Source organism: Berghia stephanieae, chromosome 9 (assembly GCF_034508935.2).
Source record: "Berghia stephanieae isolate SIO BIC M18660-M18661 chromosome 9, UCSD_Bste_1.3, whole genome shotgun sequence".
Classification (NCBI taxonomy): Eukaryota; Metazoa; Mollusca; class Gastropoda; order Nudibranchia; family Aeolidiidae; genus Berghia; species Berghia stephanieae.
The window spans coordinates 36,026,078-36,043,235 of NC_088368.1; the positions used below are offsets into that span (position 1 = coordinate 36,026,078).

General features: G+C 35.6%; 1 protein-coding gene across 1 annotated transcript in view; it reads right to left on the reverse strand.

The window, feature by feature from the left end:
- The window catches only part of LOC144980140 (multiple epidermal growth factor-like domains protein 8), a 56,735-nt gene that overhangs the window by 10,043 nt on the left and 29,534 nt on the right, over positions 1 to 17,158 (reverse strand). The window contains 10 exon segments of the mRNA XM_078927691.1: positions 424 to 613; positions 1,784 to 2,027; positions 3,014 to 3,120; positions 3,925 to 4,032; positions 4,079 to 4,280; positions 5,285 to 5,411; positions 10,873 to 11,134; positions 11,985 to 12,129; positions 13,572 to 13,735; positions 15,010 to 15,193. Of these exon segments, the coding sequence (XP_078783817.1) occupies positions 424 to 613; positions 1,784 to 2,027; positions 3,014 to 3,120; positions 3,925 to 4,032; positions 4,079 to 4,280; positions 5,285 to 5,411; positions 10,873 to 11,134; positions 11,985 to 12,129; positions 13,572 to 13,735; positions 15,010 to 15,193 (1,733 nt within the window).

Below are 17,158 nucleotides of genomic sequence, written 5' to 3' on the forward strand. Positions count from 1 at the left end.
TAGTTCAAAATCAGATTTGAGGGTTTAAAATATCCTAATTTTAGCGTATATCTAGTAATTTTTAGATTCATATTTTTTAAAAACTAAACTGAATTTATCTAAAGAAACTGCCGGGCAGTGGGAGATATTGAATGCAAAAGCAGTTTGCCATCTATATCCATTATTATGTGGTAAATTGTCTTGACTTTTGGTCAAAAATGTTTAAGATTTTTATTATTTTATTTACAATCTTATATTTAAAATTGAAAAAAAAAAACGCAATAAAAATCTAAAAAGCAGAAGCAAATATCAACCCCAAAAAATGGATAAATTAGAATTTTGCTAAAAACCATTTTTAAAAACTTATTATTTCTTTTCTAGGGGTTTTAGGGGCTTGCAACACATTTAGGTCTAAAAACCTTATATGTAAAGGAAAAGCCTTACCCGTGTTGATCTTTGACGTATCCGTGTTTACAACTACACCTGAAATGCTTCAGTGTGTCAAAACAGTCCTCAGTCTTGGGGTCACAAGTGTGGTGTCGATTCTTGCACTCATTCTCCGGCTGGCACTGATGGTAGGACCAGATGGCATTGGCGTGGTGGATAGGAGACAGCTTGGTGCTCACTGCCTTGGCTTTGGAGTCAATGAGGATAAGATAAAGATAAGGTATGATAAAATAATAAATAATGATGAGAAGAAGAAGAAGAAGAAGAAGAAGAAGAAGAAGAAGAAGAAGAAGAAGAAGAAGAAGAAGAAGAAGAAGAAGAAGAAGAAGAAGAAGAAGAAGAAGAAGAAGAAGAAGAAGAAGAAGAAGATGTTTTGTTTGTTTTTAAGGGTTTTACGGCGCTTGCAACACATTTAGGTTATATCAGCGCCAGTAAAAAGGATGAAAATGGGATGGTAAAAAGTTCTAGAATTACAATTAAAGCACCCAAGAAAAAGTAAGGCAAAGGGGAACTGGGAACAAATAGGAATCAGATGTAGATTCCAAGAGCATACCACCAATGTTTGAGATCACCTATAAGTCTCATCTGGACACAAGCACAAAATCCAACAAAGAGGAACACACACAAATGCTAACAATATACATTGAAAATAAATATAATCATAACAGAGAGATGATTTACAAGGGAAAAAAATATCATCTCCCAAAACAATAACTATGCATTTGACTTTCCCTCCCAGCAAGGATTCCGGCCAGGGCCTTGAAAAAAAAACAATCTCATTCCAAGACAAAGATGGAAAGCATGTTGGAAAAGTTATAAGAGGATAGAAGACACAGTATGTACCCCCCTGCCAACTATGCGAGGTCAGGAACCCCACCCAGAAAGAAGAAGAAGAAGAAGAAGAAGAAGAAGAAGAAGAAGAAGAAGAAGAAGAAGAAGAAGAAGAAGAAGAAGAAAGAAGAAAGAAGAAGAAGAAGAAGAAAGAAGAAGAAGAAGAAGAAGAAGAGGAGGAGGAAGAGGAGGAGGAAGGAAGAAGAAGAAGAAGAAGAAGAAGAAGAAGAAGAAAAAGAAATAGATGAAGAAGAATATAACGATAATAATTAATAATAATAATAATAATAATAATAATAATAATAATAATAATAATAATAATAATAATAATAATAATAATAATAATAATAATAATAATAACAATAATATCTTTATTGTCAATGAAGGCATACGCTTCAAGTGGTGATAAGTGTTTTATCTGACATCATACTGAGGCTATTTTCAAATTAATGTCACCCTGTGTTTAGATTACGTCATGAGATACGAGGACTTTATCACTGAGCCATCACATTATCCAACAACTCACTGGCAATGCTGTGATTCCCTTCCATGCAGAACCCCCTTGACGGTGCAAACACTCCACCGGGCATACAGATCCCCTGACCGTTGCCACCGCCAAAAGCACACCACCCACAACCCGGCATTGCGATGCAGTCCGCACACTTCTTTTTGTCGTCACAGGGGTCAGGGCACTTGAGGTGACTTCCAATCTGGAGGTAGCCGCATTCCCCTTGACTGCAATGAAGGGACACGTAAGCTGGGGCCATGCACTGAAATGAAAAAAGGAGGAAACTGGCTATCATTTGTAATAGAAGGAGTAAATGTATCCCTTATATGTTACAGTGAATGACATAATCAGTCGGATGGTGAAAAGGTTTGAACTGAGATATTGCCAAGTTTAGTTTAGAAGGTCAATTTTTGTCAAAAATGAGTTCTTGTCAAAAATGATTAAATCAACCCTTTTTGTACATCTTCGGGAAATATCAAAACTTAATTTCACTTCTAAATATTTTTTACAGCTAGTCAAGTTGAAAAAGGATGAAATTTTAGAAAAGTTGCTGGATACCTTTCCCACACATCTGACCATAACTTCATGAAAAGTCACCCAATATACTTCAAATAAAGATGAAAAAGCTCTGGTGAGGATAGTCTTTCAGAAAATTTTTAAAAATGCAAATCCAAAAATTTTACCCTTCCGACTGATTATTTAATTGCAAACAGGATTTTGACAGCTAGTGCAAAACATTATGACCATTCCACGGGTAATGTAACTGTTGCTGCTCGAAGCTTGAAGAAATAAATAACAATGTGAAATTGAATGTAAGCTTCAATTTAATATAGGAAAACAGATAAAATGGATGTTTTGGGTTTCCCCATTATCAACAAAACAGGATGAATGAAATACTACAAACGAATGATATAATGATGTAGTGGCGTTGTTTACATTTACTATAAACATTTACTACTACTACTATTACAACTACTAACTACGAACTACTACTACTATTACTACTACTACCACTACTACTACTTTTACTACTACTACCACTACTACTACTATTACTACTACTACCACTACTACCACTACTACTACTACTACCATACTACTACTCTACTGCTCTCTGCTACTACTACTACTACTACTACTGCTGCTGTTGCTAATACTGCTACTGCTACTACTACTACTACTACTTCTACTACGAATACTACTACTACGAATACTACTACTACACCTATAGCTAAGTGCATCACTAACCTCATGCAGGCTTTCACTCCAGAAACATTGCTTGGATCCCCCTTCTCCACCAGGTGACTTGAGACAGCTCTTACAAGATTTATACTGATGGCAACCCAGAGGGCAAGGCGGGAGGAGAGACTCAAAATGGTGGTGGCAGGGAGGTCATGTTATGAGTAGACGAGTCAATAAGACATGGGCAAAGTTGAAAGGACTTGTCACTTAGGGGGGGAGAGGGGAATTTTGCTATCAGATGTCAAAGAAAAAGAGAGAGATCAAGAGTAAGATGGGATAAAAATGAGAAGAGTGACGAAATGAAGAGACTAAAGAAGAGAGAGAGAGAGAGAGAGAGAGAGAGAGAGAGAGAGAGAGAGGGAGAGAGAGAGAAGGAGAGAGAGAGAGAGAGAGGAGAGGAGAGAGAGAGAGAGAGAAAGAGAAGAGAGAGAGAGAGAGGAGAGAGGAGAGAGAGAGAGAGAGAGAGAGAGAGAGAGGAGAGAGAGGAGAGGAGAGAGAGAGAGAGAGAGAGAGAGAGAGAGAGAGGGGAGAGGAGAGAGGAGAGAGAGAGAGAGAAAAGAGAGAGAGAGAGAGAGAGAGAGAGAGAGAGAGAGAGAGAGAGAGAGAGAGAGAGAGAGAGAGAGAGAGAGAGAGAGAGAGAGAGAGAGAGAGAGAGAGAGAGAGAGAGAGAGAGAGAAGAGGAGATAGAGGAAAGAGAGAGAGAAGAGAGAGAAGAGAGAGAGAGAGAGAGAGAGAGGAGGAAGTAAGAAGAAGAGACGAAGAGAAAAAGAGAGAGAAGAGAAGATATAAAGGCAGTAGAAAAGAGAGTAGAGACAGTGTAGTATGGGAGGTAGCGCACATGCTAAGTTAAGTACTTGTGTATGGAGAGGGGTGTAATAATAGAATTAAATCCTGTTTATTTGGGTTAAAAACACTCATTTTATGATTTTCACTCCACAAGTATGAGAAAATCTTAAATTAAAACTTGTGTTTATTACCAAAATAAATGGGATTTAATCATTTGTAATAACGAGGTAAACCAAATTCTGTAAACTGATATTTTAGGCACATTTCTTTGCTAACTAAACTTACTGGAGCGCTCAAAGTGCCTGGTCCACAAACAGTTTTCCCTCTTCCCACATTTGCGGCAGTCGGAGGCAGGACAGAAATACTCGAAGCAGTCCGAGACAGAGAAGATGGTGTGCTGAGGAGCGCTGCAAGACTCCAGGAATGGACACTCTTTATCCCTAGGGATGCAATGGTTCTCTTGGCAGTTGATACACCAGTTACAACTCTGTAAGACAAAAAACAGAACACAGAACCAATAAAGACGTACTGGAAGAGGTGCAAGATCGTGCAGGATGACAGGAACCCCTCATCACCACAGTTAAGAGGAAACTAACATGGTTTGGCCACAATAAGAGGAATGAAAGTTTGTGCAGAACGGTGATGGCGGGCACCCTTGAAGGAGGAAGAAGAAGAAGAGGAAGACAAAGGAAAGTTTGGATGGACAATATCAAGGAATGGACAGGAATGAAGATGGAAGAACTCTTGGAGAAGGCCAACAATAGAAAAGAATGGCAGAAAAAGTGGTGAGAGCTGCATCCCATGTATCCCCCTGACGATCATCAGATAATGGGATGAATGGATGAATAGATGAATGAATGAATGAATGAATGGTTTAATAAATGCATGAATGAATGAAAAAGACAAAAGGATAGATATTGAAAACTTCATGTAGAGCTTTTTATATTTATACACATACAAAATGGATTAAAACACATTTACAAATAGTGTATGAAAGAAAGATTTGTGCATATGACTACAACTTGGAATTAAGCGACACCAATATCAACCTGGAATCGAGTTATACTGATATATATTCATAATAATATTTCTTCTTTTATCAAGACAACCGTGGGGTCCCAGTAGCCCAGTTGGTAGAGCACTTGCAACACAAACAAAGCGACCGAGATCGATCCCGGGTGACGCTGAAATTTCCCCCCCCCCCCGACTCCCCTGTCCACCCGGTAGTGAGTGGGTAACTGGGTCAGTTATCTGATGAAAAGTACTTTGCGATAGAGTAGCGTCATATCCAATGGGAAGCAAGTAATTTCATGCTACAGAAACCGGGATGAACTCTAGTTCATGGGCCTAATGGCTCTGAATGACTACTTTATTTTTTTACTTTATCAAGCCAATCCTCTGTTTGATCGTTTTTCCACCATGAAGATTCGGTCGAAGGCCAAGACTTGGCTTGTTAATTTATCAGAAGGTTAGGATATGTTTTGTACTCACAGGTCCGACATCCTTAAAGTGTGGGTGGGTGGCGAGACAATGGCTGCATGTCCTGTAGCGTGAACACTTTCTCCCTTTGTGATTTCGTTCATCACACCGTTTGTCTTTAGGAGATGGGCCCATGCAGCTGATGATGAGAGAGAGAGATGTTACAAATTACTACAATTCATAAGTGGTAAAACAGATGAACACATGAAACAACTAGGATGGTTACCCCTTCATGAAGAACTGGCTAAGGTTAAAATAACTTGAGCTTTTATATAGAGCGATATCCACTAAACATGCTCAAAGTGCTTTACAAAGGGTCCCTGACCTACAGCAACGCGTAACAATTAGAATGAGACATAACGCCTGTAAGGCAATATTACATTTTTTTTCCAACAGAGACAACACTCTTGACAGCCAGGTACTCATTTTACACCTGAGTACGTTGAGAGAATGTGAGTAAAGAGTCTTTTTCAAAGACTCAACTATGCGCTGTGCAGATGATTATAGAAATACCAGCAGTATTTTGCGAAATTAATGAAAATGTTGCTGCTTGAAGCTCGAAGAAAGATAGCTCAGTTGATAGAACACTCATTTCATAAACAAAGGGAATGAGATCCCTGGTGAAGTGGAGATTTTTTTCTGGTCCTCGTGTCCACTAAGCAGTGGTAGATCTGGTGAAAAGTACTTTGTCATAGACTAGCGTCTTATCAAGAGTGTAGCAAGCAATTGCTATTGTCTGTTTCACATTATAGAAACTGTGATAGACTATTTGCTCCATGGGCCTGATGGCTCTGATGGACTACTTGAAAAGTCACACCTATACTATATACTGACGACTACTTGAAAAGTCACACCTATACTATATACTGATGACTACTTGAAAAGTCCCACCTATACTATATACTGACGACTACTTGTAAAGTCCCACCTATACTATATACTGATGACTACTTGAAAAGTCACACCTATACTATATACTGGTGGACTACTTGTAAAGTCCCACCTATACTATATACTGGTGGACTACTTGTAAAGTCCCACCTATACTATATACTGACGACTACTTGAAAAGTCCCACCTATACTATATACTGATGACTACTTGTAAAGTCCCACCTATACTATATACTGGTGGACTACTTGTAAAGTCCAACCTATACTATATACTGGTGGACTACTTGAAAAGTCCCACCTATACTATATACTGATGACTACTTGTAAAGTCCCACCTATACTATATACTGGTGGACTACTTGTAAAGTCCCACCTATACTATATACTGGTGGACTACTTGAAAAGTCCCAACTATACCATATGCTGGTGGACTACTTGTAAAGTCCCACCTATACTATATACTGATGGACTACTTGAAAAGTCCCAACTATACCATATACTGGTGGACTACTTGTAAAGTCCCACCTATACTATATACTGATGGACTACTCTGAAAAGTCCCACCTATACTATATACTGATGGACTACTTGAAAAGTCCCACCTATACTATATACTGATGGACTACTTGAAAAGTCACACCTATACTATATACTGGTGGACTACTTGTAAAGTCCCACCTATACTATATACTGACGACTACTTGAAAAGTCCCACCTATACTATATACTGACGACTACTTGAAAAGTCACACCTATACTATATACTGGTGGACTACTTGAAAAGTCACACCTATACTCTATATACTGGTGGACTACTTGAAAAGTCCCACCTATACTATATACTGACGACTACTTGAAAAGTCACACCTATACTATATACTGACGACTACTTGAAAAGTCCCACCTATACTATATACTGACGACTACTTGAAAAGTCACACCTATACTATATACTGACGACTACTTGAAAAGTCCCACCTATACTATATACTGACGACTACTTGAAAAGTCACACCTATACTATATACTGCACAGTGTTCCAAATTGCTTCTCAGCGATCTTTTAGTCTGAGTCACTGAACCGTGAAGTCAGTGATTTCACGGCAGGTAATCTTAATCCTGGGTGCATTCCTTACTAATCCCTATCTTCCATTTTTTTGTGTTAATTCAAACATTTTTTCACCCCAATAATTGAATATAACATTATATTTTTTAGTTGAATATCATTTACCCTCCTTTGCTGCACATCATTGTGAAATTTTCATCAAAATAAGTTTATTGGTTATGTTGTAACTTGGGTTATAAAAGTATGTACATAATAGAATTTTGAAAAGTGATTTCTCAAATATAATTAGTTATATCTCATTAACCAAACGATAGATTTCCTTCGTTGATAATTTATAAGTTTTTAAATTTTATTGTCTTTTTGGTGTGAAAGTTCGGTTAGTGCGCGAAGCGTAGTTTATTTTTAATTATTTTTTTGGTTTCACCTATCAGGTAAAAAGGGAACATACACTTGAGATACACTTAAAGATCTCAATTCACTATGTTGTTTATGTGCTAAAGGTGCACTAACAGTTAAAGAAAAGGCTGAAAACAGGAAAAACATTTTTGTAAAGACTTCAAAAATGAAATCAAACTGTTCTTTGACATTGATATTGGAACGGACCTTAAAAATAAACATTCAGAAGTTATATGCTATAAATGTGAAAAGAAAATGAGAGACATGAAAACATATAAGAGTACTAGCAGTTGTAGAATCTTACAAGACCTGTGAATTGCTCTCTGATGTGCCTCAAGAGAAAAAAAGAATGGGAAACTAAGATCCCAATCACAGAAGAAAAAATAACCTTATTTGTTCATAAAGAGAAACTGTCAGAACGATATGGGCCAGTCTGCAGTTCTCTTGATGATATATTAAAAACAAACACAATCATACCTCAAGTACTATATCATAGTCGTAGCTTCATAGGAAACCATTGCCATAGATATTACACACAAGACGTTTACAAAAAACTCACTGAAAATGTTGTTTCTAAAACATACATGTATACAAACAATAAATTAATCAGAGATAAAGCTGAAACTATAAAAAAATGTTTTGATGAAATAAATGGAGCTTATTCTGAAATACATTCACTAATTTTTCACACAAAACCAGTCACAGAGACAGTAATAGAAAGTGTTAATAGCAAGATAGAGAAATATATGACAATATACCGTAATTACTTTCCTCAAAATGTACTTCCAAAACACCACATATTGGAAACCCATTGCATACCTTTTATGAAGAAATATACTTTTGGTCTAGGTCTTTTAGGAGAACAAGGAGGTGAATTGTTACATTCAACAATTTCAAAAATTGAAAAGAGAACACAATCAATGAGAACATAATCATCTCAATTAAAAACAATAATAAAAAGTAACCTCCTGCAGGTTTCTCCTGATATCATGTCGTATGTGCCCCCCCCAAAAAAAGAAAGTTGGGAGAAATGGAAATTTGATGAATCAAACAAAATAATACTTAAACATCTTAAAATATTTGACAGATTACGTGGATAAACTTCCTCTAAAAATAGAGCTGTTATTTGTATATTTTGAGTTATATGTTGCTTTCTCAATCCCCTCCCCTTTTTTTCTCTTTTCTCTCTATCCCTTTCTCCCTCCAACTATCCTCCGTTCAATAGCTACATCCTCCACCACAAATCTTTTTGTTCTTTCTCATACCTAAACAGATCCATACACATACCAACACACACTAGCAACTCCCCATCTCTAACACAAATACACACACACACATACACAAATATAAACACACACATGCATTGACACGCAAATTACTCAATACGCAAATTATTAATATCTAATTTATAAATGGGTTTGGACGTATTAATGGACTCTACTAGTTTTCACAATGACTTTTAAAATAAAATGAATTCAATTTTTTGTAAACACAGATAAAGTGCGGGGTATCTGCTTTTTAAAGAAAGTGAATATATAATATTAAAGTATTTTGATGGCATTCTAAATATATTCTGTAATCTGGAGTTGTAATACAAGATAAATTGCATATTGAATCCTCAAGGACGTCGAATGTTGAATGGGAGGGTTCAAATATCAGACGGAATAGTGAAATAACCAAATTTCCGGCACATGTGAAATTTTGTGAGTAATTAGAAATAGTCTTTGACTTTTAATTAGTGAATTTTTTTTTCACTTTGGTCGTTTAAATTTTTAGATAATTAAGAGTTTATTATGCATGTTTGAGTGAATTTTTTTTCAAAAATACTCTGAAAGTTAATGCTTAGTGTGAAAGTTATATACATCTTATTATTAATGAAATTATATCAGAATAAAAATCATCTTCTCCTTTTTCTAAGTAATCACTTTGTATTTATAAATAACATTTTTAAAAATAGTTAAAAACAGGTTTAAAAACCATAACAAAGGTTGATAATTTCAATAGCCACAAAGGGCTCTGACTGAATAGCAGAAATCGGTGAAGCGTGGCAGTATGCATTGTGAGAGCAGGGGTAAAGCGGGCTGAACTAAAAGATCGCTTTTGGAACACTGTGACTGGTGGACTACTTGTAAAGTCCCACCTATACTATATACTGACGACTACTTGTAAAGTCCCACCTATACTATATACTGACGACTACTTGAAAAGTCCCACCTATACTATATACTGATGACTACTTGAAAAGTCCCACCTATACTATATACTGACGACTACTTGAAAAGTCCCACCTATACTATATACTGATGACTACTTGAAAAGTCCCACCTATACTATATACTGATGACTACTTGAAAAGTCACACCTATACTATATACTGGTGGACTACTTGTAAAGTCCCACCTATACTATATACTGATGGACTACTTGAAAAGTCACACCTATACTATATACTGATGGACTACTTGAAAAGTCACACCTATACTATATACTGACGACTACTTGAAAAGTCCCACCTATACTATATACTGACGACTACTTGAAAAGTCACACCTATACTATATACTGACGACTACTTGAAAAGTCCCACCTATACTATATACTGACGACTACTTGAAAAGTCACACCTATACTATATACTGATGGACTACTTGAAAAGTCACACCTATACTATATACTGACGACTACTTGAAAAGTCACACCTATACTATATACTGACGACTACTTGAAAAGTCCCACCTATACTATATACTGACGACTACTTGAAAAGTCACACCTATACTATATACTGATGGACTACTTGAAAAGTCACACCTATACTATATACTGACGACTACTTGAAAAGTCACACCTAAACTATATACTGACGACTACTTGAAAAGTCACACCTATACTATATACTGACGACTACTTGAAAAGTCCCAACTATACTATATACTGACGACTACTTGAAAAGTCCCACCTATACTATATACTGATGGACTACTTGAAAAGTCCCACCTATACTATATACTGATGGACTACTTGAAAAGTCCCAACTATACCATATACTGATGGACTACTTGAAAAGTCCCACCTATACTATATACTGATGGACTACTTGAAAAGTCCCACCTATACTATATACTGATGGACTACTTGAAAAGTCCCACCTATACTATATACTGATGGACTACTTGAAAAGTCCCACCTATACCAAAAACTGATGGACATCTTGAAAAGTCCCACCTATACTATCTATATACATACCCAGCAGGCTGAGTGTCGTTTTTGCCCTCTGCGTTGTAACACACTGTGATATTTTCCTTGCTCATGGCGCAGATCTGACAGCCTGCAATCCCACTGCACTTCATCGGGTCCGAGATCAGACCGCAGAGATCATTGGGCAAAATTACACGGGACAGCCGGCCAGAGTTGGTGCCAGAGAATCCGCCAAAAACGTAGATGGCACCATCAAGAAAAGCTGCGTCGAGGCCAAACACAGTTATGGTATCTTGTAGGGGCCCCATTTCTAAACACAATTGAAATAGTTAAAATATTTATTTTTAGGCAACTGCTGATATAACTCATATATATCAACAAAGAATTTCCAATTAACAAATCAAAACGGGTAAATCAATAATAAACAAAAAAGCAAACAAAAAAAAAAAACCCATAATAATGATAATAATTAAAATAATAATAATAATAAATAATAATAATAATAATAATAATAATAATAATAATAATAATAATAATAATAATAATAATAATAATAACAATAACGATAATAATAATAATTATAATAAAAATAAAAATAATAAAATAAATGAATAAATAGATAAATAAATATATAAACATATAAATAAATAAATTTTAAAAAAAATAAAAATATTAAAAACACTCACTTGACTAAGAAACTGAAAAAAAAAACATTACACAAGCAATTCTATTTCATAATATATTGAAATAAATTTTGGGAGAGGCATTGCAACATGTAAGCTATCCTACCTCCCATTAAGGGCAGTAAGTAAGTAAGCATCCAAAAATTGTCATTTTAGGGTCACTAGGGCAATGATGAATTGTTGCTATTATTTTACAGTGTAATTTTTTTCTGACTAAAAATTCTAGTGATTTACTTTCAATTCTAACAAAGATATATAATTATCAAAGTATGAAACTACAGAAGGAGATTTTTTTTTAAAGTGGGATTAAAAAAAATAATCCTTGCAGGCTATTTTAAAACCTTAAAAGAGATAAAAATACAACCCGACAACAGTATAAAAATCACTGAAGTTGACAATAGTAGAAAAATCACTGAAGTTGACAACTTTGGGTTAGTTTTCAAACTACGTATGACTAAATCTCACCACCCGACCCACCTTTGAATCGCACTTGATGCCAGGTGGAACATTTGTATCTGAAGACCATGATGTCAATGGCATAGCTACCCCAAGCAGTCATTCCTCCAATCACAGCCATGCTGTCGCCCAGATTCACAGCAGTGTGGAATACACGCTCCTCCCACTGCTCAGAGAGAGAGAGAGATAGAGAAGAAATACACATCAATTTACATCAAATGACTTACTTGACTTATTGCTGTTTGCCTCCTAATCTTCGGACTGGGACGCTTTGGCAGCTTCTTTGATTTGTGGAGTGAGTTGAGCTTTGAACTTTTTATATATATATATATATATATATAGCGCAATATCCACTAAACTCTCTCAAAGCGCTTTACAAGGGGTCCCTGACCAACAGCAACACATAACATGTAGAACAAGACATGACGCCCGTTAGGCGAGCGATATTACAACCCCCCCCGACAGAGACAACGCTGTTAACAGCCAGCTACTCATTTTATACCTGAGTATGGTGAGAGAATGTGAGTGAAGAGCCTTTTCCAAGGACTCAACTATGCGCAGAGCGAGGCTCGAACCCAGGACCTTCCAATCCAAAAGAGAGTGTCATACCACAAGACCACATAGCCGCATAAGAGTTCTTTCCACTGATGACTATCTGCTGCAATAGATCTCCAGTATTCTAAATCCTTTTCGTATCTCAGTTCTTGTGTGTCATCAAGGCACTTGAGGTCTTTATTTATCGTAGTGTGTATGCTTGTTTTGGGTCTGCCTTTGTGGGTTTTTTTGTGTGCGCTTAGTGTAAAGAGTGTATTGTCCAAAGCTTCTCTTACATCAAATAAAGTTATGTTTAAAGTTTATAAAAAAATGTTGTTTACTATTCTAATGAACATGAATGATCATAGCATTTCTGTGTCGGGTTGGATTAGTAATAAAATCTACTCTTTAAATAAATAAACTTGGGGGTCAAAATTGTTCTGTACAGCCCATGTTAAATGTTTGCCAAAAAGCATAGAATTACTAGCAAATCTAAAAATTATATAACTTTTTTTTTACAGATTGATATACGAGTACCTTGCAAACCTTTTTTAAAATTAAGGGTAATTCTATCACCCGTTGACTCAAATGATTATTGATAAAATCTGCTAGGCCATGATGATCGGCCATTCAATTATTTATGAAAAATATGCGCCGCTCACAGCAGGACTCAAACCTTGGACATTCTAATCAGAAGGAAAGAGTCATACCATGAATTCGTTTTTCCCTTCCACTGCCCGACTGTGGAATAGCCTCCCAGCTGAAGTGGCTGAAAACGGTTGCCAACATACCTTCACACGATTGCTAGAGTTCACATCGTGACTTTTTAATATATGTACTTTTTAGTAGTATTATGTGTAGAGTTTTAACAAGAACACACAATGTAATACCCTACAAACTGTGGAGTGATCCTCGACAATATTGGAGGTTTCCACAAGAAGAGGAAGAAGTCACATAAATTGATCCGCATTCTTGAATGTGCGCTATTAGTGGAGTGAAATGGACTTCAAAAAGCTTGATGATTTCATCCATTTTCTTCAATAACCAAAAGTTACAAAAGCTCTCCTGACTTACCTCACTGTTCATGGCGGGATATAACATGTTCCATGATTTTTCCTTGACATTGAGAGTAAAGAGTTCATTGGAGACATACCAATGATCTGATCGGAATAGATAACCGCCGTAAACGTAGATGGTGTGGGTGGCCCTCTCATATACTGCACTGTGACCATATAGTCCTGTCATTTCAAATAAGAAAAATGATAAATAATAAAATGTAAATAAATCATTAAATATGAATTTTTTAAAAAATTTCAATTAATATATTTTACAAAATAAATAAAATAAAGTAATTAATAAATCAATTACTTAAAAGATTATTTCAATCACTATCTATACGCACTATGTAAATGAATTTTAATTTTGAATATTAAGCTGAAAGAAGCTGTCGCTGTAAGAAGTTATATCCAAAAAATTAATGTTACAGCTTCAAAGAAGAACAAAATACCAAACATGGGTATGTTTTGGGCAATAAACCATTCTTTAGCCAATAATAACAAAATAATTAAAACATTAACACATTGCTTAAATCCACAGAAAAGTATTTTATGAAAGCTAACATTTTGCAACTTTTCATAATAACTACACATCAGTATAGTTTTGTGTCAAATGTTACAAAAACAACCCTTTGTCATCGCCTCATATACCCATTAAACCTGTGTCCACATATTGCAGACCTCCCTTCTACTACAAAAAAAATGAGTAAAATTACAAAATTTCAGCTTGAATCTCAGAACTTCATGAGCATTTCTAAGTGATTAAAACTTATTGAAAATAAAAGTTGATGCCAGAGTAAATAACTTAAAGGATTTTGAAGTGTTATTAAATCATTGTTGGTAAATAGTCAAGTTGATTATAGCGACTACTATTTTTCTTCTTCTTCTTCTTCTGTCAGCTCATCCCGCATTTTGAAGGGTTGCCATAATGAATGCAAAATCTCCATGCATCTCAGTTCAGAGCATCATCTTCCTCCAGGCCCAGTCCAAACATCTAGTCTTTGGGCATCCCTTTTTCATCTTTCCCGCTAATTGTAAGTACAATACTTTCCTTCCCACATACTCCCTCTCTCGTCTCTTTATATGTCCGAACCATTTCAATCTATCTTCTCCCATCTTTATTGATACATTCTTCACTTCAGTCAATCTTCGAATTCATTCATTTCTCACTTTATATTTTCTTGTCCAGCCAAGTGACCATCTCAACATCCTCATTTCTGCCAGCTCAACTTCTTTTTCTTGTTTCTTTGTTGTAGCTGCTGTCTCTAGTCCATATATAACTGTTATATATATTTTCCCTTCAGCTTTGTGGAAATTCGTTTGTCACACATAACTCCAGTTGCCTTCCTCCAATTATTCCATCCTGCCTGTAACCTCTTATCGACTACTATTTATATCTCCTAAAACTAACGAATGTTTAAATTTTCAAGTAGGCCTGATATTGGCATATATCTTACCAATGGGAACAGCTCCAGTCATCCCGGCCCACTGAGCCCAGGCAATGATCCCATTGGAGACATTGTACTCAAACACTTTCTCGTTGAAGTAGTTCTGTGTGGAGAAGCCCCCCACCAAAATCAGCTTGGTCATACCGATGTGTGTTAAGGTGTGGCCTGCAAGCCCGGGCAACCAAGGCGGAGACTGAGGATGATTAGGAGAAATGCATTATAGTTGTAAAAAAACAAAAAAAACAACAACACTTGGCTGGCTATCCAGCAAACAAACTGAAAAGGTATTGAATACTTTTTTTTACGATTGTACTTTATTATTTATATGTAAATACAATACCATTGTCATTGAGAAGAACTGAATTTTTTTTTTTTTTAAAAGGCAATAAATTATTTTTAAAATTTAAAATGAATATTACATTCTAGATATTTATTTTTCAACATGTCCAAAATTAATAAATGAATAAATAAATAAATAACAAATAAAAATAATAATATAGAAAAATCATTGTTGAAATTCCAAATCACAATTTTAGAGGGAATTACAAAATACAAATAATTCAAGACAATAAAATTCCCTTATATCACCTGAAGGGTATATTTGTCTTTATGATCTACTTAGGGGATTCAGATAGCTTCACACCCAAAGGAAAATGAGATTGATCCTGGTTGAAGTGGAAATATTTTTCTGCCTCCCACCACCCACCCAGCAGTGATTGGGTAGCTGGCTTTGTTAGATCTGGTGGAAAGTACTTTGCAATAGACCTATCCACGGGATAGCAAGCAATTGCTGTTGCCTATTTCATGCGAAAGAACCAGGATAAACTCCAGCTCCTGGGCCCAATGGCTCATGCATATAGCATAGCTGCCAACTTTTCAAAAATAAAATAAGGAACACCCATTTGGCCCGGGATGAGGATGATGTATGCCCCCCCACCTCTTTTTTTTTTTTTTCATCGAACGCAACATATGAAAGTCAGCCTTTTTAATTACTGCTACTTCTAACACTAAATGCCCCCCCCCCCACCTCTTTTTTTTTTTTTTCATCGAACGCAACATATGAAAGTCAGCCTTTTTAATTACTGCTACTTCTAACACTAACAAATTTAAGATGACAGAGGCTAGTCCAAATGTTGCTAAATTATCGGGTATAGTTCCAGCACATGTGAACCGTTATGAAATGATCACAATGTGATCAAAATTTCAGAACGGAAAGAATTCAACTGTATCAATTTTGATAAGGACCAATACACAAGCACAATTGTAAAATAAATGAAATAACTTAGGATGTTTAGAAATGCATAACTGCCAACCTAGTACATCACTTGAGAGGGGTTTTGGGGTAAAAATAAGGGAGATTGGCTAAAAAGTAGGCGATTGCAAATGTATTTTCTTTCATGCAACATAATGGTCTTTAAGTAGTACACTATAATAGTAGTTATAGTAAAATGAACCTCTAAATATTGGAGAATTCCTACCTCTTTACTTTGACAAGATAAACACACCTAAAAATGGAGTATGCTTATTTCTCTTGAACCTAAACTGTTATAAAGGCTTGCTTTAAAAAAAAAAAGAATCAGATCAAGATTTTTTTTCAAAGGGATTGAATTTATATTTCATAAATTAATAAAGGGAAATAATCATTGTAATGTTTAATCTAAATAAGCAATTGATTATCTGATTGAATACCTTCCAATCAAAGATGTTGATTTAATTTTATTTTTAATTAAGACAATATTTGGAACAAATAGTGAAAGTATCAACACTGTCTGAGAACACTTAAAGACATATAATCAACTGGAATTTTTTTTTAAACTGTTGAAAATAAATGATGATAGAGAGGCTTAATTCAAATTAAAGAGCTACATAGAAATGGATATTATGCTGTGCTGACTTAAATACTGCCCATCATCTCTCGCTGGACACCAATAATAATTTTTAAAAATAGTATGAGTAATAGTAATAATAATAATAATTGGCTCACTTGCCTTGTTTACCACAAATTAGCCAAAAATTACAAAATACGGACTCAGGAAGTCAAATACGGAACAAATCCGTTTTTAACGGAACGGTTGGCAGCTATGATATATAGTAATATAAGTTTTTTGGTAAATTGCTCTGTTGAGCAGGACCACAATAAAGATAGGAGAAGAGGATT